The sequence below is a fragment of the Alexandromys fortis genome, unplaced genomic scaffold (genome assembly GCF_014885135.2).
Source record: "Alexandromys fortis isolate MF-2015 unplaced genomic scaffold, M_Fortis_MF-2015_v1.1 scaffold_397, whole genome shotgun sequence".
Lineage (NCBI taxonomy): Eukaryota > Metazoa > Chordata > Mammalia > Rodentia > Cricetidae > Alexandromys > Alexandromys fortis.
Window position 1 is genome coordinate 38,577 of NW_026068336.1, and position 24,169 is coordinate 62,745.

Genomic DNA, 24,169 nt, shown 5'->3' on the forward strand with positions numbered 1-24,169 from the left:
GGTCCTCCGTGACAGTCACCAGTTCCCTTGACCACTGAGACATCTCTCCAGTCTCCAGCTCTCTCTTAGGTTTTAAAACTTCATCGTGCATCTAAAATGTCCAATTACCTACTTAACCATTTTTTCCACCATTTTTCAAATCATGCATTTTTCTACATATAAGCAATTTGGATACAATCTTCCACGTGTGTGAAAAAATATCCAATGAGTTTGAAATCTGGAGAGTTTTTTTTTTAAATATTATGTCCTAAAAAGAGCAAGCAGATTTTTAAGCACCTTAAAAAGCTACAATGCAATAGGAACATGGGGAGGGGGAAGAATTCTCCATCAAGCACATTGCTGCCGTCCTTTATCTTCCCCATTCGCTGCTACACAAAGGCAGCCAGCTGTGGGGCCTCCAGGTAAGCCTCGGGATGTGTGTGTGTGTGTGTGCTTGTGTGTGTGTGCATGTGCGTGTGTGAATGCACGTGTGTGTGTGCGCGCGCGTGCTCGCGCATGTGTGCGCACGCACACAGGCCACAGGGCTCACGTGTCAGCCAGGAGACAGCTTGCAGGAGTTGGTCTCTCCTTCCTCCTGGAGTGCAACTGAGGTCCTCAGGCTTGGCGGCATCTCACCTGTGACTGCTGAGCCACCTCCCCAGCCCCTCATTCCCTCTATCTTTAGTGTGTGTGGGTGTGTGTGTGCCTGCACAGAAGCCAGAGAATAACTGCTGCTGAGCCAGCCCCCTAACAGCCCAGGTCTGTTTTCACATCTTTTCTGAGCTGGAACTGCAGGTTTGTCCTGAGCCCACAGGCAGAGTCCACCCATTGCTAGCTGTCCCACCTGACCTGGACACCGTGCGGCAGGCAGGGAATTTGGAAGCAGTTGCAGTTAGCCACCGTTTACTGAGGACACAGATAGGACAGGGACATGATAGGAATCTGTGGCCCACCCTATGTCTTGGCTGGGAGGACCCTCAGATCTCCTGGGAGCCTAGGACATCAAAGTCACAGAAGAAGCCTCTAGGAGCCAGGAGAGTCAGGCTTGCGAAGAATGTATTCATTCAACCAGTTGTACTGAGCTGCTGCCACATGGTAGCCTGGTGACAGACACTGAGTCGGAGGCCCTGCCCTGCTTCCTGTCTCTCCTCACAGAAGAGCTGTCAACCCTGTTCAGTACCCTCTATTCCCAGGGGAAGACATTGTCCTGGACTGTCTGTGAGGCTAGTGTATGTGACCCACAGGCCCTAGGTCCCGAGACCGAGACTACTGGATCCAAGAAGGTACACCCTTCCTTTGCTGAAGCCAGACCAGACCTCTAAGCCAGGGAATGGTAGAGAGGTGGACTTTCCCGTCAGTAAGGGGCAACAGTTGTAACACAATGCTGGAAGCTGAGAGCAGGTGGGCATAAGATCCCTAACCATGCTAACGTGTCAGAGGTAGAGCTGAGTCCCAGGCAACCTGGACCAGCACTCTGCCCACTGGCTCTGGAGACTGGTGGGAATACCCTACCCATGGACACGCAAACTCCAGTGGGGACGATGGCTTGTGTTTTTGCTGGCACTGCCCCGGAGAGGATACTGAGGGTCTGCTCAAGTCACCCCCTCATGCCCGCCAGCTCCCACCCGGAAAGAATGAGCTGTTACTCCCAACAAGGCCCTTTATTTCCCATTCCCTCCATCTGTCTGTAGCCTGGGATGCTGTTAGTGGAGCTGCTCACTCTGCCCACCCCTCCACTGAACTCCCAATGGGCATGGCCCTTGGACCCTGATCTTCCCATGGCCTGACAGGAGAGTGAGGGACTAGGGCTCAGTGCGGTCTTTTTAGAAGCATGGCCACGTGCCAGGAACCTCCCGTTTCATTCCTTGCTCACACTGACTGAGACAACCCTTGGGAAGTGGGTGTTACTGTGTCCATTCAGCAGACGAATGAGTCCTGCACAATCACCCTGTTGCTGGAGCTGCTGTGGGCAGAGCCTGGGCCCTGGCAGTCCCAACAAACTAACTCCCGCCGTCTGCCATGACTGGGCTAATTAAATAGATAGTGACCGTGGCCAGGGTAGGAAAAGGAATGAAGAAAGAGGTCCAGTGACCCCCAAATCTATTAAACAGAGAGGACCGGAGGTAAGTATACCAGCAGTTCTGTTAAGGTGTGGTCTGGCCCGTCATCGCCACCTCAGCTCCAGTCTCTCCTGAGAAGTGGTCTGACAAGCTGTGTTCAGCCTTTTCCTTCTCCTGGCTGGTGGCAGGGGAGGCCTGGCACACCCACAGCTAGGACCACAGCCGGCAAGGAGCCCCCAGGGCCTGCAGGGGACTGCCACGCCATGCTGACGCCTTCTCTCTGGCTGCTGATCTGTTTCTCAGAGCTCTGCCTGTGTCTCCCCGAGCCAACTCTTTCTTGGCCTCTTCTGTGTTTGTCTCTGTGGGTCTGTCAGTCTATCTGTCTTTCTTGGTCTGATGCCCTGTAAGGGCAAAGCTGGCCCAGGCAATGTTATAGGGCACAGTAGCTACAGCTTCCCAGCTGCCTCCAGTCCTGCGGGCTCATTCCCAGCAGCCCCCCAAGGGCTGGGGACTTTACCCTGCAGCACCAGGCTGGGTGGACAGAGCCCAGCCAAGTAGAAAAGCCCCACTCCTCAGTCTTCCTAAGTGGGCCTGACCTCACCGACACCCTACGTGTGTACACACCCTAGTCCCTGGGGAAATTCCAATCTCTTGGGGCTCAGTGCTTAAATAATATGACAGACACAGGGAGGGGCACAGCATCTCCTTGGAGACACCCATCCTTGCCAGGCTGGCTACGGCTCTTGCCTCTCACGTTTCTAGACAACAGCAGAGCAAGGCAGACCCTGGCTTTGACCTTCAGACGCTCGCCTCTTCTGGAGTGGCCAGGACTTCAGGACCCTGAGCGATCTGCCCTGAGAGGACAGCTACTCTGTTTTTCTGCATCTCAGCTCCACTTTCCCAATCCTTCCAACAAGGTGACAGCCGGGGGCAAAGCTGAGCAACACAGAAAAACAATTCATGCTGGACAGGAGGCCTCTGTGAAAATTCCTATCTGTACCCAGAAGACATGAGAGAGCCTGATGCGAATGGACCACGCGTGTGTGCGTGTGTGCATGCGTGTGCGTGCGTGTGTGTAGCCCAAATAAGTGATTTCAGCAAGAGCCAGTTGGAGCTCCACAAAAACATGGAGTTTTGTTTTATTTCCTTATTTATTTACTTACTTATTGAGAATAAGATCTCACTAGTAGCCTGGGGTAGTCTCAAACTTGCTATATACTAGAACTTCTGTTTCTCCTGCCTCTACCTCCTAAGTGCTGGGGTTGGAGGCATTAGTCAATACTTCTGATACTGGGGTCAAATTCAGGGCTTCACACGTGTTAGGCAAGGACCACCAACTGAACTATCCCTAGCCTGCAAAGACGGTTTTAACAAGAGCGAGAGACCCGCTTCCCTTGTCTCTTCTAATATCCTTAAGCCCATGCCTTAGCTAGAATCCGGAGCACTGTAGGATGTGGGTACAGGTGGGGACATTTCTTCAGGGCTCATTCTTCCCTGACACCCTATCAATTACACCATAAAAGGAGGTTCTAGCTATGCTAAGGAAAGGCTAAGAATGAGCTGAGGGAAATGACTCTTTCCTTCCTTTCATAGACGTCCACACATGGAGTGCCACCCGCCCAGCAAGCAATCCACTGTAGCGATTAAAGGTGCCAACCGGTGGCGTCAGGGCGTCTGCATTCTGAGTCTGACATCTCCCAGCTGTAGGACCTGAGCACGTCAGTTAACTTCTTCCTGGATAACAGGGTCAAGCCCAAGAGTATCACCTGTCTGCACAGGTCCCTGGGCCCCTGCCACTCACGGCCCCTGCCACTCATGGAGCCTTTTGCTCCAGCACGAAATGGCTTCTGCTTCTTTCTTGGTGCTGTGACCACTGGCCAGCTCGGCACCGGCTCCCAGAGGTGGCCTTGCTCCAACAGGTTGTTTCTGTTTGGCTGCTCAGAGCCCGGGCACCAAGGGGGTCAAGGTGTTAAGGGCCACACGCACACTAAGTATGGCGTACTCCTGTCCACACAGGGCCCCCTCTCGATTTTCAGTGATCACATTTGTGTCGTTTAGCTCTGATCTCCAGGGTGAGGCCTCTGTTTTACTCTTTGAAGTAATCCTAGGGCCTCGGACGAAGCCTGAGTGAGCCTGAGACTCACTCCGTCTTCAATAAAAGCGCAGGGCCCTTTGGGTCATCTCCATCATCTTCTACCCAGGGATCGAAAAAGACCGAAGAAGTACAATTATATGAGCTGGGATGTAGCTCAGTTGTCAGAGTGCTTGCCTCGCATGTACAAAGCCCTAGTTCTATCCCAGCACTGAGGACGCGACTGGCTTGGAGCATGTCTGTAATCTGAGCTCTGGGGAGACAGAGGCAGGAGGAACAAAGTTCAAGGTCATACTCTACTAGATAGAAGTTGGGAGACATCTTGGGTTACATGGACCAAAAATGTATGTATGTGTGTATGCATGTATGTGTGTATGCGTGTGTATATATAAAGGTTAATGTACGTATGTTGGGGAAGGTACAAAGTAGCCCACCTATTATAAATAACCTATCGGTGTCCTTCCTGCTCAAGGTTTTAGGGGTAGGAGAACAGGAAAGAGAGGTGTGGAGCATTGCTACTGTGATGGGAAGCTGACCCCCAGAAATGCCTATCACCCCCACCCCCGTTCTTGCTGGGCTCTGAGCAGCTCCACAGGCCCAGCTGTCTCTGCCTTCCCTGCCACCACAGGGCCAGCTCTAGTGGCTCCTGATCTCTGAAGGCAGAGTTTCAAACCATCAATAACTGCACTCTGAAATGAACCTTGTTCCCACCTTAGAAAATGGTACAGTCTGCAGGAGACCTCCATCTGATCCCGACAGATGTGCACAGCGTACACGCCTACACGCAGACGCGCTCGCTCTCTCTCTCTCTCTCTCTCTCTCTCTCTCTCTCTCAACAGACTTGAGTTCTCTCCCTGCATTAGAGTCAGTTCTTGGGAATGCCCCAGGCTAGGATGACACTTGGCTTCTCCTGGTCACTTTTCAGATGAGCCAGCCCTGTCCTCCAGGACCCCTTCTGACTTGTAGTTGAGAAAACCTTTTTATAGCCACTGTACCCTCCAGCCCTTGCCCCCAGGACAGCTGTATCTGCATCTCAGGAGGAAGATTCTGCTTGCTGAAGTTAACACCCAAGCTCAGAGCATGCACAAACTGTTTGCTGAAGTGCAGACCCCCATCCCCAGAGCCCACACTGCTAGGCAGCCCAAAGGGAGGGGTGCGTCAAAGGGCAGTGGTCATAGCCTGATGGACCAGCCTGCGTGGGTCCTGCCCAGTTTTGCCTTGCTCTGGCCTGGGTGACTTTGTACCATCTCATAACTCCTAAATAACAGAGACCCCACAAGGTGGTGGGATCCGGAAATGATGTGAGGGATTCTGCGAACCGCAGAACACCTAGTGACTGTACAGAGGTGTAAGGGCGCTGGGGAGCTGGCCACCTATGTTCTCTGAACATAGGTGAACAGCTGAAAGCGAGGCTGGGGCACCAGCTTTGTAAGGATGTGGTTAGTATTAGGTGAGCTAGGGAAACAGGTATCTGCCACGGTGGTCAAGGACACAACACCGGCCCTGTCCAGTCAACTCTGCTGGGTTGACTTGTGGAGGGGCCACTCCCTGCTCTCCCTGGACAGGCCCTGATGGTTTTCTCGGGTTCAAGGAGAGCCACTCCTCGGGGAAGGTAGGCGATATCTAGGCAGAACCCACTGCACTAAAGAAGCCTTCATCTTGGTCTTCTCCTCACCCATATTCTGGGTGTACTCTGAGGCTGAAGTGTTTGGCCCTATGGCAGCCACGGTGTAGTCATGAGGAAGATAGAAAAAGAAGCCTGGATCCCTAAAGCTGTCCTACAGGCCCCATGAGGAAACCAGAGTAGGAATCCAGGAGGGCTTCCTGGAGGAAGTGGGAGGGAGGCAGAGCTAGATCAGATGGCTGGGAGGGTTACACAAGGTTAGCATGTGCCCAGAGCAGTCCAGGAGGTCTTAGCAAACTTGGGGCTGCGTCATCAGGGGTGGGGGTGGCGGTAGGGGACAGTCAGGAGTCCTGCTGAGTCTGACATTGTCTTTCCTGTGTAGAATACCTGGGAACCCTGAACGGGTGAGGGAAGCTGCCCCTGGCCTCCAGCAGAACGTCTGGGGTGGGCTCTGGAGGACTCTGTTGGAGTTGGAGCTGCTGGACTGCTGGCCCAGGATTGGGGCACTCATGCATGGGTGTTTTCAAGGAGGGACTGGCTCCTACCTTTGTCATTTAGAAACACTTACACTGGGAAATCAAGGAGGGAAGGGCTTGTGTTTTCTCCTAGAAGCTGTTATCAGGCCTGGGGTGGGCATAAGGGGACAACCTGGGCCAGGGCCAGTCAACCCGCCCTGCTCTAGGCCTCCACTGAGGGCCATCAGGACTACGCAGTGCCCCAAACCCTGTCCTCTGGAAAGCTAGAACTGAAATCAATTCCTGGTCACGGGGCCAGTGCCACCTTGTCCCCAGGGACATAAGATCAGCAGTCACTCTTCTGTCCTAGGTCCTCAGGAAAGCCGAATCCTCGTGTGGAAAATGTTGGGGAGGAACAGAATTCACAAGCCAAATTTATATCCTTTCAACTGTCCATCCCTGGCCAGCCCCTGGAGCACCTCCCAGCATGAGCCACAGACATTTTTTAAAAATGTTTGTCTTGTGTGCATCTGTGTACCACATGTGTGAAGTGCACCCAGAGGCCAGAAGAGGGCTGTGGACCCCCTGGGACTGGAGTATTACAGGCAGTTGTGAGCTGGGAACCTGGGTGCTGGGAATTGAACCCTGGTTCTCTGGAGGACGAGTCAGTGCTCTTAACCTCTGAACCCTCTTTCCAGTAAGCCTGAGACTCTTGAACGAAATCTCATGGTCCCCAAAGCAGCACTAAGACCAGTCCAGACTAAGACTCAGACACCCCCACCCCCATAGAGGCCACACAGGGAGGACGAAGGGCTGGCGCCAAGCCCCTCTGGACATGAGATTAATGGCCCAGAAATTATGATAAAATAAACCTCTGGTCCTGCCCTATCTGCCCCGCTGTAGGCGGGAGGAAAGCGGAGGGTAAGGCAGGAGGAAAGAGGTGAGAGGTTTAAAGAAAGCTCAGAAGAAACACAACAGGCTCTCCAAAGACCTGAATGCTGGACTTGGGGAAACAGGCCGCAGGCAGCCACTTCAAGCGGCTGAGTGAGGGGCTGACAGACTCAGGGCTCTTGAAGGGACAGCAGGGAGGCAGCAAACAGCGGAGCAGTCAGGGAACTGAGGAAGCCAAGGGAACTCCAGCCCTGCCCTCCCCCCACCCCATCACTGCACTGACATCAGAAGTCCCCAGCTCCACCCCTACAGGGCAGTCTTGACCCTGATCCCCGTCCCAAGGGGTGCCAGGGAGACGGGGAAGTACTGCTCTTCTCTCTTTTCATCCTAGCTGCTAGCCCTGCCCAGGACCCCACCGCCAGGACAGGCCACCTGGTGACTGTTCCCAGAGGGTGCCCAGATTCTGAGCAGACATGTCCCAGAAGCGCTTGGCGGCGACAGTGGCAGCAGCCGGTTCTTTAAAAAGGCCCTCACGTCACGCTGCAGTCAGCTGTGGGGGCCCAGGCACTGGGGTGTTTATGGCTACCACCGTTCTCCCAAAGGCTCCCCTGTGCTGCTTTCTGACGAGCCCGTGGTGGTCTCAACCCAGCCCCTGCGGGTACAATGCTTGCTTCTGCACGCTGGGGTCAGTCGGGGTGACAATGGAATGACTTTCCACCTCAATGCCCCTGTTTAGTTAGACCTCCAAGGACGACAAGTTAGGACCAGGACTTCTGGAGACACCTCAGCAATGAACAGGCCAGGACCTAGCCACGCAGATCCAGGTGTGTGTGTGCGCTCACCCATGACAGGGACGTGGGGGACAAAGGTTAACATCAGGACATGTCCCTCACTTCTGCACATCATTTCCCTTTCTTTTTTGAGACAGGGTCTCTCCCAGAGCTTTACCACGGCATGGTGGCCACACTCGGCTCTTAATGACCGTGCTGCGGTGGGAACTCTGGACCGCTGAGCCGGCTCCCCAGCTGCTACCCTCCCATTAGACACCCTGACCTTCTTGCTTGCCAGTCTCTTCCTAGCCAGGGGAAAGCAGTCACTTCCCACTAGCCTCGGGGTTAACAGCTTTGAGACCAAAAACAGTTGACAGAACCCTAAGAACTTATTAGGTGGCCGTCAGGTACTCCCAAGGAAGAAGAACTGACACCTGGTGCCAGAAAAGGAAGAAAAACTCTGAAAGCAAACAAGGGCGTGGGGGTGGGGAGGAATAAAAACCAGAGATAAAAAGTCAAGAGCAAACAGCGGCGCCTGAGAAACACGGACTGCAGCCGCCAACTTTTACGGCATCCAGCCCTGTTATTCATAAGCGAGTTTCCTCTCTCACAAAGAACCTTTTGCACGGTTTTCGCTGCTGCCTCCAAACCAGCTGCTCGCGCTGTTGTATCCTGAGTGATGATGAGGTTCTGAAAGGGCTTTTTGGGAACAGATGGCCAGGGGAGAGCTGGGGAATGTGCCAGCGGAGGGCCGGGCGGGCTGCCAAGGCCTGCGGTGACTGAGTTCTTGGGCTTCCAGCTCGCGTGCTTTCCCTGCCCTCTGCCCTCCGTGGCGCCAGCAGGCCTTCCCAGCGAGCGCTCGGAACATCTGGAGTCTGGGGTTGCCAGGAGGGGGGGCGGGCGGCCTGGGGGGGGGACCCGCTGTTCCTGCGGAGCTCCCATAGACTTGCAGCCAGGGCTGCCTCTCCCAGCAGCTAATCAAAACCACAGCACCGAATGGGAACCAGGCGGCGCTCCCAGCTGCAGCCGAAGGCCGCCAGGCGACTTAACCTGGTGTCAGGCCTCACTGGCGGCGCAGCCCTGGGGGTGCTTGGAGCTGATGACACCCCCCCTCCGCCCCCGAATCCCGGTCCACCCCACTCCTTGCCACCACCAGCGGGCTATTGGCTCCCTGAAGCTAAATGGAACCTCCACACGTGCTACAGATGACTATTTCCACACAGGCTCCAAGTGGGTATGGCACAGGACTTGGGAGGGGGGGGGGCAGTTGGTGCTCCTGGGCAAACTTCAGGGGTGAAAGAGCAAGAAAGCCTACTTCTTAGATGGCCCAGGCCTTCTCTTGGCCTCAGTTTCCACTCTGTGCAGTATGGGCAGTGCCCCTGACTCACGAGTATTATTAACAGGGGTAGAAATGGTAGGTGCAGTGCCTGGTGCACAGTGGTCCTCTCCATATGGCTGGTGTCTGTTGATGTCGTCTGTTTATTGGCGTTCTTCGGCACCAAATGTTGCCTAGGTTTCTTGGTATAGATCCGCGCCCTTTGAAATCTAGGATTTATGGACTGACTGCTTGCTGGCCTTACTTTAAAGGACAGAAACAATGTTTCCGTCAAGTGCTAGAGACGGGAGAATCTCTAACTCGAAAGGACAAGTCCTCTTCTGCCGGCCCTGGGTCCTGCCCTTTCCGGAGATGCTCCTTCCTAGGGCTGGATTCGAACTTGTCACCTGCAGCTGTAAATTCAGAGATTTCCCCTTTAGAGACAAGGACAGCCCCTTTCTGATACACAGCTTTGTTTATTCCCATCAGAATAGGAAAGCTGTTCTTGCTTCGTAGTGAAGAGACCTCAGGATCAGAGAGGTTAAATAACAATTCCAGGGGCACCAAGAAAGAAGTGCCACTGCCAGAGTTTAAAACCTGGTCTAGCCCCCACGTCCTACGTTTTGCTGACTTCACAGTTAAACACAAACATGTCAGGGACGACAGCACTCCTGAGAGGCGTAGGACTCCAGGGGCTCATCCCCGTTCTACAGACTTCTTTCTGTATCCATGTCCGAAGCACGGCGAGTTCGTACAGCGGAGACGGCTTTCATGTCTGCGCATGCTGTCTGCGCATGCGGGGTAGTTGCTGCCTTCTCACTACACCAAGGCTCCTGAGTCTTCACTCATATCCGACACTGTAGGGTGAAAGGCGGAGTTCTGATCCATGGGGCTGGGACAGCAGCACCCCAGCCTCTGCCTCACTAAGACCACCCAGGGAACATCACAGACCATGGCAAAGAAAGCCAGGCCCAGTTCACCTGGGAGGCCCCCAGCTAACGATCCCTCCAACCCGGGCCCTGCCAGACTTGTGGCCTGACAGAGTCAAATGTGAGAGAAGAAATGGCAGCTGAAAGAACCCTCCGTGTTGGAACAGCTGGCGACAAACATCTATGTAATTGGAATGCCAGAAAAAATAAATTGCATCCATTTTTATGACTGGAGGGGAACTGGATGGGGCTTTCCCACACACCTCTCCTTTTTCCCAGTGTAGAGGGGCTCCACAGGCTTTGAAAGCAAATGGCATTTAACTCAATGACTTATCCTAGAGGATTTGGATTTGAGAGCCACTCTGGCCTGCCTCCGAGTTTCACGTGGGAAGTAGTCAGTGCCCGGAGGAAGGCCTCACAGAAGGGGAGAGCCAGGCACTGTGGGAGTGACCACTTCTGAGGCAGGTTGGGGACAAGGCTAGGACAGGGCCCCCAGTGAGTGCTCAGAACCACACAGAGTTGGGGGAGCTGAACCCTGCCAGGGAGGGTCTCTTGAGACTATGCCACACGTACCCAGGCTCTGTGAGCAGCCCACAAAAGGACTGTCCAGGCCTCAGCCACCTGGATAGGAAGCATCCCGGAACACCCAAAGCTCATACTGACACTCCCCTCTCCAGCACTGACGACCACTCAAAACCAGTCTGCCCTTGGTCCATCGCCAGAACTGACGGTCTGTTACCCCACCTGCCATCACCTTAAAAAGCTCCCCCAGGTGGCAGCAGACAGAGAGGACTGTCTGAAAACCTTCACCTGCCTGAGAGCTCTCAGACTCCCAGGCACCCACACCAAGAGGGGCTGCTTCTTCACTTCCTAGCCCTGCAGGCCACACAGGCAGGCTGGTAACCTGGCTTCCTCAATGGATTGCTGCTTGTCCTGTCCTCCACCCCACCCCACCGTCTGGGAGCAGCTACAGCAGGGGCTTAATGACCACTCATTCCCAAGACTCAAAGAACTCCACTGATGTCAGCAGGAGAAGTAACTGAGTACCTGAAATCCCTGCAAGGGGGTGCTCTAGACTGGGGGAACTCCTATTCCATAGGCTGGGCAAGTCGCACTGAGCCCAGGTATGAAGGAACAGGTCGGTCCTCCTTCTGGTTCTCTGTCTTCCTCCTCCCCCTGAGAGGCTCCCAGAAGCCGCCTCTATAGCAGCTGAAGCTGCAGGAGCAAGGTGCAGGACCAGGTGCTTAGCTCCTGCACAGCACACAGAGGTGGGCCAGCCCTCCCTGGGGCCTTCCCTCCTCCCGTCCTGCCCTGCTGCTACTGAGCGGCCTCTCACGGGGCTCTCTGCATTGCTAGGGCGTATGAGGCATATGAGGGGGGAACTCACAACTAGTCAAGGAGAGTGGCTGATGAAGGGCTGCGATGGACAGAGGGGTGGACCAATTCAATGCTGACTCTCCCTACTGTAGACCTGAAGGGCAGGGTGACTCACAGGGTCGGGGGTCAGGAGCCACTGGACCCAGGCTCTCAAAAAGATATCCTGAAGGAGGGTTACCAGCTTCTCAGGGCCATGGTCGCTCAGGGAGCAATCCGCCAGCTCAAACTGTCACCAGTGACAGTGGCCAGGACCACCAGCATCACAGAGGCAGAGCAGACATCTGTTCACAGACAGCAGTCTTTGCCCCCAGCCTCTTGCCGCCCTTCCTGGTGGTCTCAAGTCAGAACTACTCTTTCCACTTAGGGCTTTTTAGGGAGGCTCCCTCTGTAGCCGGAGCTGTCCTGGAATTCTTGGCAATCCTCCTGCCTCAGCTCCCAGAATGCTGAAATTACAAGTATGAGCTATCTTGCTAGGCACCGCTTAAGTTTTTAAACTTCAGTTAAAATGAGCAGAGTCAGGCAGCTGTTGCGATGGCTCAGAGTGTGAACATGCCATCCACCCAGCCTGACGAACTGAGTTTATCCCCGGATCCTACGTGGTAGAAAAGAGAGAACCAACAAGTTTTCCTCTGACGACCTCCACAAGCACAGCACACGTCCCTCCCCGCCTCCAAGAATTAAATTTTTAATATAAATGAGTTGTAATGGGGTTTCAATTTCACAACACATGTGCCCTAATTACATGTATTGGAAACTCAACTCCAGATCTCATGATGTCAATAACATGGGGGCAGGGACTTCTAGGAGTTAATTACATGAGATGAGGTCACCAAGGTGGGGCCCTGTGCGACAGTACTAGCTTTGTCAGTGAGAGAGAAACCTGAGCTCGCACGCTTGCTGTCTGACTGTGTGATGCCCTTGGCCAGATTAGATAAAGCAAAGAAAGCCCTTATCATCAGGAGCCCACACTGGACTACTGCCAAGCCCAGACCCAAGAGTTAATAAACCTCTCTTCTTCACAAACTACCCAGGCTGTGGTATTCTGTTACAGCGACAGAAAGGAACAAAGGCAGAGGGGAATCAGGAAGTTATCCCCTACAGACATATGAAGGGGCCAGCAACCAACCGCGACTCAGCCTTGGTAGGAGGAGCCTGGGATGGTCATCCCATATTTCATGGAAGAACAGCAAGGGCCCCTAGTGCTCCTGAGTTGCCCAGAAGCCAAGTGGAGGGCACAAACTCACGATGTCATTCAGAGCTCGCTAAGACCCATGTGCCCTATTCCAGAGCCTCCTCGAGGGGGATGTTAACGACAAGCCCAGGGCATGGATCCACATGCTACTCTAGACCCAGAAAGGGCAAAGCAGACACCTGCATGGAAGGTTCTAGTTCTTACTTTTTTATACTCTCTAGGGCCCAACAGGGCTCTGGGCAAATCTGCCCGGTCCTCCCAATGGCAGAGCAGACTCTATCCATGGCTTCTGGTGGCTGGAGACCCATGTGGAGAACAAGAATTTTTCATGAGATTTTGTCTCTTCCACTATCATCATGCTTAGCTTCCAAATCCTCCAACCACAATGTCCTGTTGCCACTAGGTGGCAGGGACTATGTGGCAAACTATTTCTCATCTACACCCCCATGGCTATCACAAAGAGGGTACGGTATTTGGAGTAGGTGTACACAGGGGGACTTCAATATCCCCTTCTATCACCTGCTTAAGGGCTCCTGCAGTGGTTGCATGCCCTATAAGGGGCAGACACCGGCCTGTGCCATGGCAGTGCTGAGCCCTGGAGCTAGAGTACAGCCTCCATCCCCTCTTGCCTCATGAGACTTCTCAAAGAGGTAGTTTCTCTACATAAGAAGGAGAACCCTGAGCAGAAGCAGGGCCTGGGAGGCCACAAGAGCCAAGGGGAACAGTGAGGTCCAGGCTCTACTTTGAGTGGACTGGACATATCTAAATATGTGCTTCCTACAGGAATCCCCCACCTCAGAACATAGGGAAGGCATCCTCGAACCAATCACCAAACAAACAGACAGGACTGTCTCCTCGTTCTCTTTCGAGATCCATGAACACATTTTATCTTTGAGTGAGTGACTAGTTCCAAATATCAAGGAAACTCTCGAGGGGTTAGGAAAGAGCTCTCAGCCAGCGCTGCCGTGTAACTCATCCATAACCTACCACTTCATCGCCTCATCCGCGCTGCAGGAAGGGCTCTGTGATGTCATAGGACTCCCAAAGCATGGCTCGGAGGGGCATCCTCTCTCTGCTGGCCTTCTCCCCTTGCTGGGGATGCAGTGCGGTGCACTGTCTACTCCAATCAAAAGACTAGCGGAGGGGGGTGGCTGGCGCTGCTTGGGGTGGGGGGGTATAAAAAGGTGGGGAGGAGTCAGAGAGGAGAGGGGAAAGTAAGGAGCCTGCCCAGGCTGCCTATCTGCACCACCGAGGGACACGCACCAACAGCTGAATGCCACGGGAGTTCACCAAGAGTTTACCAACTTCCTTTGTCACCGAGCACGCGGCATGGGGCCATCAATCACACCTTCATTTACCCATGTCACTCTCCCGAGGAAGGCAGGAAAGCTGGCCCCAGAGTGGCCAGTGGGGCTTCCTCTCTCACCCACTTGATGAGGGCCTCTCCTAATTGGCCCTGCTAAATCACTCCCAGGAATGCAATGTACAATTAGGGCTGGTAGCACCCCCTGAGGAGGGCCTCCCTGGCTGGGGCCTCCGCAGCCTTTGGGAAATCAGGGCAAGCCATAGGTTCCCTACCTAAAAAGAGCCTGGGGGAGGGGCAGGCCAAGAGGATGGAAGCAGGGGATTGGATGAGGATACCAGAGTCCCCAGCTCCTGTTCCCAGGACCTCCAGGCGGCTCACAGACAGACTGGCTCCCACTCTCTGCCTTTTTCCATGCACAACAGGGGACCAGAGACCCAGGCAGCTACAAAAAATCTGCTAAATCCTAGCCCCCGACTGGATGTCCTGAAGCATCACACATGTAGGAAGCTATGGTTGTGCCCAATCCTTTTCCTCCTCCACAGATTTCCTTAAATACATCAGGTCTAGCATAGGCTGTCCACTCTGCCTCCAGAGCTGTCCACTGTGTCATCTGCCTGGTGGCCTCTTTGCTGTTCCCAGCTCAAATGTCATTTCCAGTAAGATGTCTGCCCAGCTCTCCTGGACAGGAGAGTTACTCTGTGATTCTTCCATCTGGCCTTCCCCTGCCCCAGCATGGGCCACGCTGTCTGTGCTCCACGAGGGACGTCTCTCTGACCACCCCATCACTGCATAGGAAGTTCATAGCCCTATGCAAGCTGCTCAGTGAATAGCTCCAAGATGAAGACATGAAATCAATGAATGGACAGATATCATCAATCCCCACGCGGTTTCATCCCCATTCCCTGGATGAAATCACCTTCCCCAAACCCACAGAAGGCATCATCCTGATGCAACGTCTGTTAGGGCCACATGGATAATTCGGCCTCAGATCACACAAGGGCAGGAAGAGCTTCAAAGGCGGACCCACTGTCTTTACTTAAACAACAAGCAAACCCAAACCTAGGGACTCCAGGCTATCCAACGTCACCCAGCAGCTTTAAGCCCACGATCCCATCCCTGATCCCAGGGAGGTGGGGATTCCTGAGTCCGAGGTGTCCACCAGGACGTTCCAAGAGGTTGATCTCTCCAGCTGCTTGGGAATCCTGGGCACACAGGGTATCGCCACCTCACGGTCCCCGCCCCCCAAAGCTGCTGCCTGAGTGCAGGTGCATACCTTGCGCTTCTTGGCACGTCCTTCTGCCTGCAGGGTGCGGGTGCAGCGCTGCACACACTCGGAGAAGCTGAGGTTGCTGTGGTCGGCGCTGTAGTCCAGGTCAGCCAGCCGCGCCAGGGACAGGATGTAGTTACAGGCGATCCTCAGGATGGCCAGTTTGGACAGCTTCTGCCCATAGGAGTAGCACGGCACCTGAGAACGGCAGGGGAGGCATCAGGAGCAGCTGCAAAGGTCTCTGCTGAACATGCACCCCTCAGTACGCCCGTAGGCTGGCAGGGGGGTAGAGGCAGCCTGTATACTGTGTGTCTGGGTCTGACACATGAATTTATGACCTGTGCTAAGCGTCTGAAGTTTACACTCCCACATCCCGGCTCATCCACTCCCACACTCCGGGGTGTGCCAGAATTCTCATTTGACAGGGGAAGAACACAGATGAAGTACCACAGATCTCTGCCCTGACAGAGCCCCATCCTCCCTCCCTCTGCGGGGACAGATATTCTTTCCACTTCTGATGCTTTTTCTCACGTGCTCACTCATCCACTGACACTCACTTTGTTGGACACTTGATGCCTCAACAACTAAAAAAAATTTTTTTTTCAAGATAAAGTCTCACTATACAGTCCTGGGTGTGCTGGACTTGTGATGTAGACCAGGCTGGCCTCTAACTCACAGAGATCCACCTGCCTCTGCCTCCCGAGTGCTGGCATTAAAGGCGTATGACACCATGCTCTATAAAAACTTGACTCCCGTGGGTCTGGTAGTGTATGCCTACAATCCCAGAACTCAGGAGGTAGAGGAGGAGGATCAAGAATTCAAAATCAGCCTGCTCCATAAGTTCACAGAAAGTCACAGGTGACCCTGTCTCAAAACAACTTAAAAAATAAATTTAAAATAAACACACGACTCTCAGCCAAGTATGGAGGTGCACAGCATTTGGGGAACTGAGGCAGGAGCACTACTGTGAGCTGGAAGCTGCCCTGGACTACACAGTGAGTACCAGACTAGCCAGGGCTACAGAGCAAGATCCTGCCTGGAAACAAGCAAGCAAACAGACAAACCTCAACTCCTGCCTTCAGAGAATTCAGACCAAAGAAGAGAGCTGAAAGCTGTAGCCGTGCAAACCTCGAGAGCAGAGGCCAATCCTGGGGACCCATGTACCCAGGCTGTCTGTCCTCTGCCCCCTCATGTGCACCATGGCAATATGTCCACATGCACACACCACTCACGCGCACACTTAGTAATAAATAACATTTTAAACACATCATACATTCTCCTGGGACCCCGGAGATTTTCGGGGGGGGGGACAGTGCAGATACACAGACACAAAACTGTGGTGTGTTTTCTTCTTTCTTCCCTTTTCCCATGCCCTCTGGACCTGGGTTACTGCCAAGCACAGCACACAACAGGTGCGTAATAAATGCCAACAGCCCCAACCAGACTTGACTCATTAGTCTGGGATTCAGCAGCAGCTAATCACCCACTAATTATAAAGGGGCGTGTGCTGAGAGGAGGAGCCTCTGACTTCTTCCACCCTCTACACGTACTATGTGAGCTGTCATAGAGCTCAGACCACCGGACATGGAACTGAACACGGCATTGTAACATGGATGTAACTCCTCAGAATCTACCCGACAGCTACTAACCAATGGACCTGTTCCTTCTCTCCGCCTTTCACACAAACAGTTGAAATGTCCCACCAGCAGCCAAGGCTCTGGTCCTAACCATAACTCTTTGGCATCTAAACACAGCATCTGTATCCGCATTACTCCACCGAGCATGGGGCCCACACAGAACCGTTGCTGTAGTATTTAGGGAGCAGCGGCTCTTTGAAGTCAATGGTTTTGAACCAGGAATGAGTTTATCCCTCTAGGGACAGATGGCAAGGCCTGGGGACATTCCTAGTTGTCACAACAGAGGAGCAGCCGTTTGGAGGGCTCGTGCTGCAGAACATCACACCACGCGCAGGATCCTCAGTGCCCTCCACAAGAAAGAACTCCTCGGCCAAAGCTCAGCAATGCCAAACATGAAAATCTCCACTGGACGCCCCAGAATTAAGTATGAACAAGACCTCTGACTGTCCCCTAAATACAGCACTCTCTTCATCTAGAACCGTCTCTGATTTCTCATGCCTGACCTATCCTAAGAGTGCAGCCTTGCTTAGTGGTGCTGCAATGGCACCTTTCTGTCTTTAAGTCCTCAGTTGGCCCCCATCCTTTGTGACCAGTGTCCCCATATGCTGGGGGAAGGCTCCCAGATGAGGAGTATTCTCCACATTCTGCCCAGAGCAGACTTCCAAGGGGCTGACTAAATAAGGCAATGAGTGAATTAGCTCCAGAATATCTTGAATCTAATTCAAAAACACTATTTGGAGGCTGCAGAGATGGCTTGCAGTTAAAACAGTATACTGATCTCCCCAAAAAAACAGAATTTGGTTCCCAGCAGCCCAACAGGGCAGTTCACAACTGCCTATAACTCCAGCAACATGGGAGCCAAGGTCCCTTCTGTTCTCCTCAGATACTGCACTATTGTACACACCCACACTCAGACACACAGACACATAATTAAAAATAAAATGAAGTGATAAGGGGTTGGAGAGACAGCTCTTCCAGAACAGTGTTCTTCCAGAGGACCTGGGTCTGATCCCGAGCACCCACACGGCAGCTCACAGTCACATGTAACTCCAATTCTAGAGGATCCAGTAACCTTTCAGCCTCTTCAGTACCAGGCACTCATGGAGTGTGCGGGCACATATGCAGGCAAAATGCTCACATCCATAAAACAAACAAGTCTTTTCTAAAAAGATATAACTAAAAAGAACTTTATCTGGGCTGGGAGATAGTGTCGTCAGTATGCCTTGCAAAAATGATGTCCTGGAACACATATTCTAAACGTCCAGCACGGCAGCATGTGCTTGCGATCTGAGCACTGGGAAGGCAGAATCAGAAGCATCGTGGAGCTTGTTGGCCAGCCTGCCTAGACTACAGTCAGACCAGTAAGAGGAGAGAACATTAAAAAAGAGGCCTAGCAGAAGCTGTCCTCTGACCTCCACACAGAGCACCACACACATACATACTTATGCACAAACACACACACACACACATGCATGCACGCACACGCACGTGCATATGCACACACGCACACACACGGATTCAACACCCGGCTCCGACTGTCCAGCATAAGACAGAGTGAATGCTATACTCTGAACCTTGGTGTCTTTGTGTACTGGGAAGAAGACTGACCTCACAGGGATTCAGTGGGTGACATAGGCACTGTACACAGCAAGCCTAGTAGAGGTCAACAAAATGACAACATTCGGTATTGCAGAAGGTCCCAAGGCAGGCTCCAGAGAGGGTGAGAAACCTGGGCACAGTAGCTAACCACCCTTCAGCCTACAGGAACCCGAGACTAGAAAACCAGAGCAAAAGGGCAGGGAAGACTACAGAGCATGCTAACTCTCCTGAACTCCCAGCCCCCACCAGCACACTCATCCTCCCCATGGCCACATCACCAAACCCATCCAAGAAAAGCTGAAAGAACAATGTGATTTGCCTGTTTTCTGAGTCCAGAAAACATTTTTATCAGTTTAAACAAATAACACAGTCTGGGCCAGAGAAGAGGGTCTCGGAGGCAGGCCCAGCACCTCTGCCTGCCCCTCGACCCAGGAAGTGATGTCTGCCTGCAGGGTGGAATCCGGGAACCCGGGACTACTATCACTTACAGAACACTCTGGAAGTCTCCCTGCAATGGCCAGCTCTACACCTGGGTCCCCAAACAGCCAGGCTTCTAAGAAGAAGAGAGACATCAAGAAAGGTCTCTGTGCTGGGATCCAAAATGACAGGTGAGGCCAAGGCCAACCCAGGAACACCATGCCAGGTTCTGGATCAGTCTGTCCTAGACTTGTCACTTTGTACCATCGCTTGGGTCAACGTCCTGGTCAAACTGAAAGCCAACCATTGATTGAGCCCTCGTCCAGCTGATGGCCACAGCCTTTCACGGCAGTATCCCATCTGAAATCTGCCCCAAGTGAAGATGAATGTCCCACATACGCACGAGGCAAACAGGTGACATGCTGAGCCTCAGATCAGCCAGCCGAGACCTGGCTGGAGCCAGCAGCTCGTCACATACAAACGGACACTCCTCTGCCACCAAGGTGGCCATGTGAGGCAACAGTAACAGTCAGGTGACTCGCCCCTGCTCCTACCCTCCCACAAGGCTGGCTATCCTGGACTAGAGAGATAACTCAGTCGGTAGAGTGCTGGCCTAGCATACCTTGATACCCTGGGTTCAGTCCCCGACACTGCACGAGCCAGGAGTAGGGGTGCACACCTGTAATCCCAGCACATGAGAGGTAGAAGCAGGAGGATCAGAAGTTTGAGGGTAGCCTCTGGTACATTAGACATCGTTACACATACAGAGAATACACATACTACTCACAACAAACAACAAAGTCCATAAAACCACCACCATGCGTTTTCCCTGTACCTATGCAGCCTGTGGCCCTCCACAGCTCAGCCTGACTGCTACCACAAGAGTAAGAGTCTAGAAGATTCTGCTCCTCTCACTCAGCTGAAGGTGGGGGTGGGGGGTAGCTTTGGACAGAGAGCTTTGGGCTGGTAAACCCCAGAAGACCCTACCCTTGCACATTACCTCTGTGAGCATCCACAGCCAGTCACAGGCCCCATCCATTCACCCCACTGCCTGCACAGGACCCCACCTGGTCAGGAGCCTGGAGCTGAAGGAGTAGGCAGAGCCAATGGGCTCCCACTCTTCATGTCCACTTCCCAGCTTCTAGGATGGAAAAGGGGCCTCCCTCGTGTTTCTCCACACAGACCGGCTGTACCTGCACACATCTGTGCAGGTGTACACGCACGTGTTCGAGCACGCGCGGAGGCAGAAACCAATGTCAGCTGTCCTCCATTACTCTCCATCTTGATTTCTGAGACGAGGTCTCTCCCGAACCTGGAGCTCACTGGTTTAGCAGAACTGGACTGTCTCGCAAGCCCCAGAGGGCCTCATGTTTCTACCTTCCCAGTGCCAGATGACAGATACGCGCCAGCGTGCCTGCCTCTGTAAGTGGGAGGATGAACTCAGGAATCACGTTTGTACAGCAAGCATCTTACTGAGCTGTCGCCCCTGCTCCTGGATTTTAAACTTCTCAAAGGATCAGCTTTTGACGTTTTCACAAGGTCCTCTAGGCCCCCAAACATTCCACTCCTCCTCCACTGCCCAAGCTTGACCCTCCCTTGGCTCCAGCAAATACTGACTGGGCAGCCTGAGGGCCTGGCTGTCCCTTGGACATCTTCCCGACTTTAAGGAGAACCGTGGCCTAACAGGACCTGTTTCTTCACCAGAAACGTGGGCATTCCAACAGCTGCTTCTCAAAATGGGGTCACAGTGGTTAAGTGGAGAAAGAAACAACAAAAACAAAATCAAGAATCTACCAGAACACGCAGGACAGCCTTCAAAGCCCTTTGCCCTCTGTCGGTCCCTCAGGGGCAGTCCTCAGAGACCCCTCCAGAGCAGGAAGCACACAATGTCCCTGCATACAGTGACATTCTGGTTTCCTTCTGGGTGAAGCTAGTCTCCTGTGTCTGCGGGAGAGGATTCATAAAACCTCCTGTCCAGGTCTACTTAGAAATATTCTTTAAAATTCACAGTCTCTACAAAGTAAAGCCGGACGGTCTGACAAACACGAGGACAGACCCTGACCACTTTCTCTACGTGTCCTTATCAGTGCAATGACAAGTAGCCCTGCAAACTTATGACCGCAGCTATATGTCCATGTCACAGGAATCTCAATAATCAGTCTCCTCGGAAGTGCAAGCTTGGGGGCAGGGGAAGAGTCCTGTCACCCTCTCCAACTGTGTGGAGCTTCCAGTGTAAGCAGCTGCCCCCTCCCCACTCACCAGCATCTGGGGGAATGCACAGACCCTGCTGGGGGTCCCCTGTGCCTCTATCACCTCAGATGATTTGGGAGTCCAAGAGAGGCTAAGATGAGACCACCCTCCCCATACCCTTCTGGGATCACTTTGGATTAACCTGGTGGGACCCCTGGAGACCCCCAAGACACACTGGGGGAGGTAGACTTGCTCAATGCCTACTTCGTGGGGAGAAGCAGCTTCTAAGGGCCCAAGCTGACCCGCTGCTGCAACTTCTCCAGGGACATCAAGGGGCTTCCAGGGAGAGAACAAAGCCACCCACAGGCTAGACATCCTCAAGGTGAGCCCAGCTGGTGGGTCCCGCCAGGAAATGGAGTCCCACAGCTCAGGCCCTTCGGTCCTCTACCCAGCACAGCTGGCCTTTCCCGTGGACCCCTCCCACCTGGCAGGGAGCAGCCTGCACGTGGCCAGGCCCAGCTGCACACACATGGCCTTCATATGAGGCAGTGAGGAGGGCTCGGGTGCAGCTGGGCTGGTGGCAAGTGCGGTAGCCTGACCATCTGCCCCATAGCCCTCTCCTCAGACCAGAAAGACTCTGTCCCACCTGTATCTGGGCCAGCAGCCACACAGCCCCCTCTGCTGTTTCTTCCTGGCTGGGAGGGTCGCAGTGACAGGCTGAGGCCTGACTGGTTCCCTGGTGCTCGGGGTGGATACGCCAAGAAGCAAAGCCGTTAAGCACTGGCCACCGGAAAGACTCACCAACCCTGATTCATTCCAGGCTCTGTGGTGACCGCACAGCTCTGCCCCTGCACAAAGCCATGGGTACACTGCCAACCTGGGAACCGAAGGGTGGCAGGTGGAGACAGTGCCGCACAAAGCCTGTGAGGCCACCAACAACACTGCAGGACCTCAGCCAGCTCACACAAGCTTCCTGAGACCCTGGGATCACCTTCTGACGACAGCACCTGCTTCACAAAACCAGGTAGAACACAGAAGATGCTAAGCACAGAGCCTGGCACTTTCTGTGCTTACTGTCGAATGATAAAAGGACTTGTGAGACAGCTCGGATGCTGTCATGACCAACAGCCTGAGTTGGATCCCCAAGGCCAACGGGGTAGAAGGAGAGAACCAACTTCTCAGTTGTCCTCTGAGCTGCATTCACGCACGCACACACGCACTCACACACACACAAATACACAACTTGAAATTTTCAAATGAGCTGGATATCATGCCTTTATGCACTTAGGGGGCAGAGGCAGGCAGATCTCTATAAATTCTAGGCTAGCCTAAAAAGATGTAGGCTAACCACGGCTACATAAAGAGACCCTGTCTAAAACAGGGAGCCGGTTAAAATAATAAGGAATCCATACTGTCTCGTCTTACAGAGCCCTGCTCAGTTCGGAGACCTTGCCAATAGTTGGGAAATGCTCCTCTTCCTCACCGCCCTTGCCTTTCTTCGCTCCCTTTGTGCCTGTGAGGTCGGGGGTAATAGCAGCTGGAGCCCAGAGAGGACAGGGGACTTGGTGCGTGTAGTCTCAGTCCCTGGCTATGTTTCTGTCCTTAGACAACGGTAGGTGTCCAGTAGAGTCCAGTAGGACAGGACAGATGGTTACGGCTAAGAAAAGGCAACGGGGGGGTGGGACGGGTGTGCTCGTGTATTCTTTGGGTACATGCACTGAACATACAGACATACACTGAACTGCATGTGTGCACACACACGCCTCTCTCTGAGAATGCATGAGACACATGGAACTGACTCTTTCATGCAGAACCTGCCTCACAGATAACAGAAACAAAAGGAGAAGGGAGTAACACCCTCGTCACAGAGAGTCGCGAATGGTACCACCCAGCGGGAAGATTTTAGTCAGAGATGTTCTCCAGAAACTGCTGCCATCTAACCCCCCACTACAAGATGATCATGGCTAAGTCTCGTACCTTCTCCTGGCCTCAGCATTGCTTACTACAAAATGGGTCTATCCGATTCTGCCTGACTTGGACATTAAGACTAAGTAGAACAGGATTCTTTGTTGAACGTCACAAAAGCCACAGGACACGAGAGACACAGGCAAGAACGCTCTCTGTGGCAAAGGCTGAGGAAGGTGGCTGGACGCAGATAAACGGAGACTCTGGGCACGTGAGTCCCCAGTTCAGGAAAGACTCACCTAGTCGCACAAGGAGCAGGCACACAGGCAATTCCTGCCCTTCCACCATCCTCTGGTCCTGAGAGATCCCACAGGCTGTCACTGCCCAGACATGCAGGCACACAGCAGCTGACTAGGGCAGAATGGTGGCTCCACAGCCCAGGGTGACAGCTGATGCATTTGCAGGCAGTGACCGCCACCCCACCTCATTGATCAAACATTGCTCCCAAACTCAGATGAGACACTCGGGCTGAAAAGCCATGGGGGCCACTTCTTTCCAAGGGTTCCATGTCCAGGTCATAGATGGACTAGATCTATATTGCCTGACCATACCCACAGAAGAAAAACGAGAGTATGAGCCAAAAAGAGGATGTTTTCTGAAATGGTTTGTGACTGGCTAAAGCCCAGAGAGGTTGAGTAACTTTCCAGGAGACAGACAGCTAATCAGTGGCAGAACAAACAAAAACTTCATCCATTAAAGCAGTTACATCCACCACCCACTCCAACCCCTTACATGACCTGAATGGCAAGGCCCATACCACACCCTTTTTAGATTCACTCGTCTCTAAGAAAATGAGAAACTAGAGCTCCAGGGGAGTACCAAGCTTATCCGAAGTGGAATTGTCAACTGCACCCCTCCACCATGGGTAATTCTCAAGTTAAGTTTTCTTTTGCTTTCCCAACAGGAGCTGCCAGGTGACAGAAGTCCCCACCACCGCCTACTCCTCCCACGAGGAGCCTGTGACTTCTCCAGACCTCCCTAGAGGGAATGCCCCAAGCAGCAGTCTCCTGGGCAGAGGTGACTGATGTGATCAGAAGAGGAAAGGCAGTTCCCACAGATCAGTCCCTGAAGCTGTCCTTGGAGGGACCACAAGCTTGTAGCGGG

At 53.3% G+C, this 24,169-nt stretch overlaps 1 protein-coding gene across 2 annotated transcripts in view; it reads right to left on the reverse strand.

Moving 5' to 3' along the window:
- Atoh8 (atonal bHLH transcription factor 8) overlaps positions 1–24,169 on the reverse strand; it is a 28,969-nt gene that overhangs the window by 3,347 nt on the left and 1,453 nt on the right. Inside the window, exons 2-3 of one of the 2 annotated variants that reach the window (XM_050132864.1) lie at positions 15,264–15,455; positions 7,517–10,043 (exon numbers count right to left, since the gene is read on the reverse strand). In XM_050132864.1, the coding sequence (XP_049988821.1) occupies positions 10,032–10,043; positions 15,264–15,455 (204 nt within the window). In that variant the 3' untranslated portion in view covers positions 7,517–10,031. Of the gene's footprint in view, positions 1–7,516; positions 10,044–15,263; positions 15,456–24,169 lie in introns of those variants that run through there. The other variant, XM_050132865.1, reaches the window with a different exon arrangement.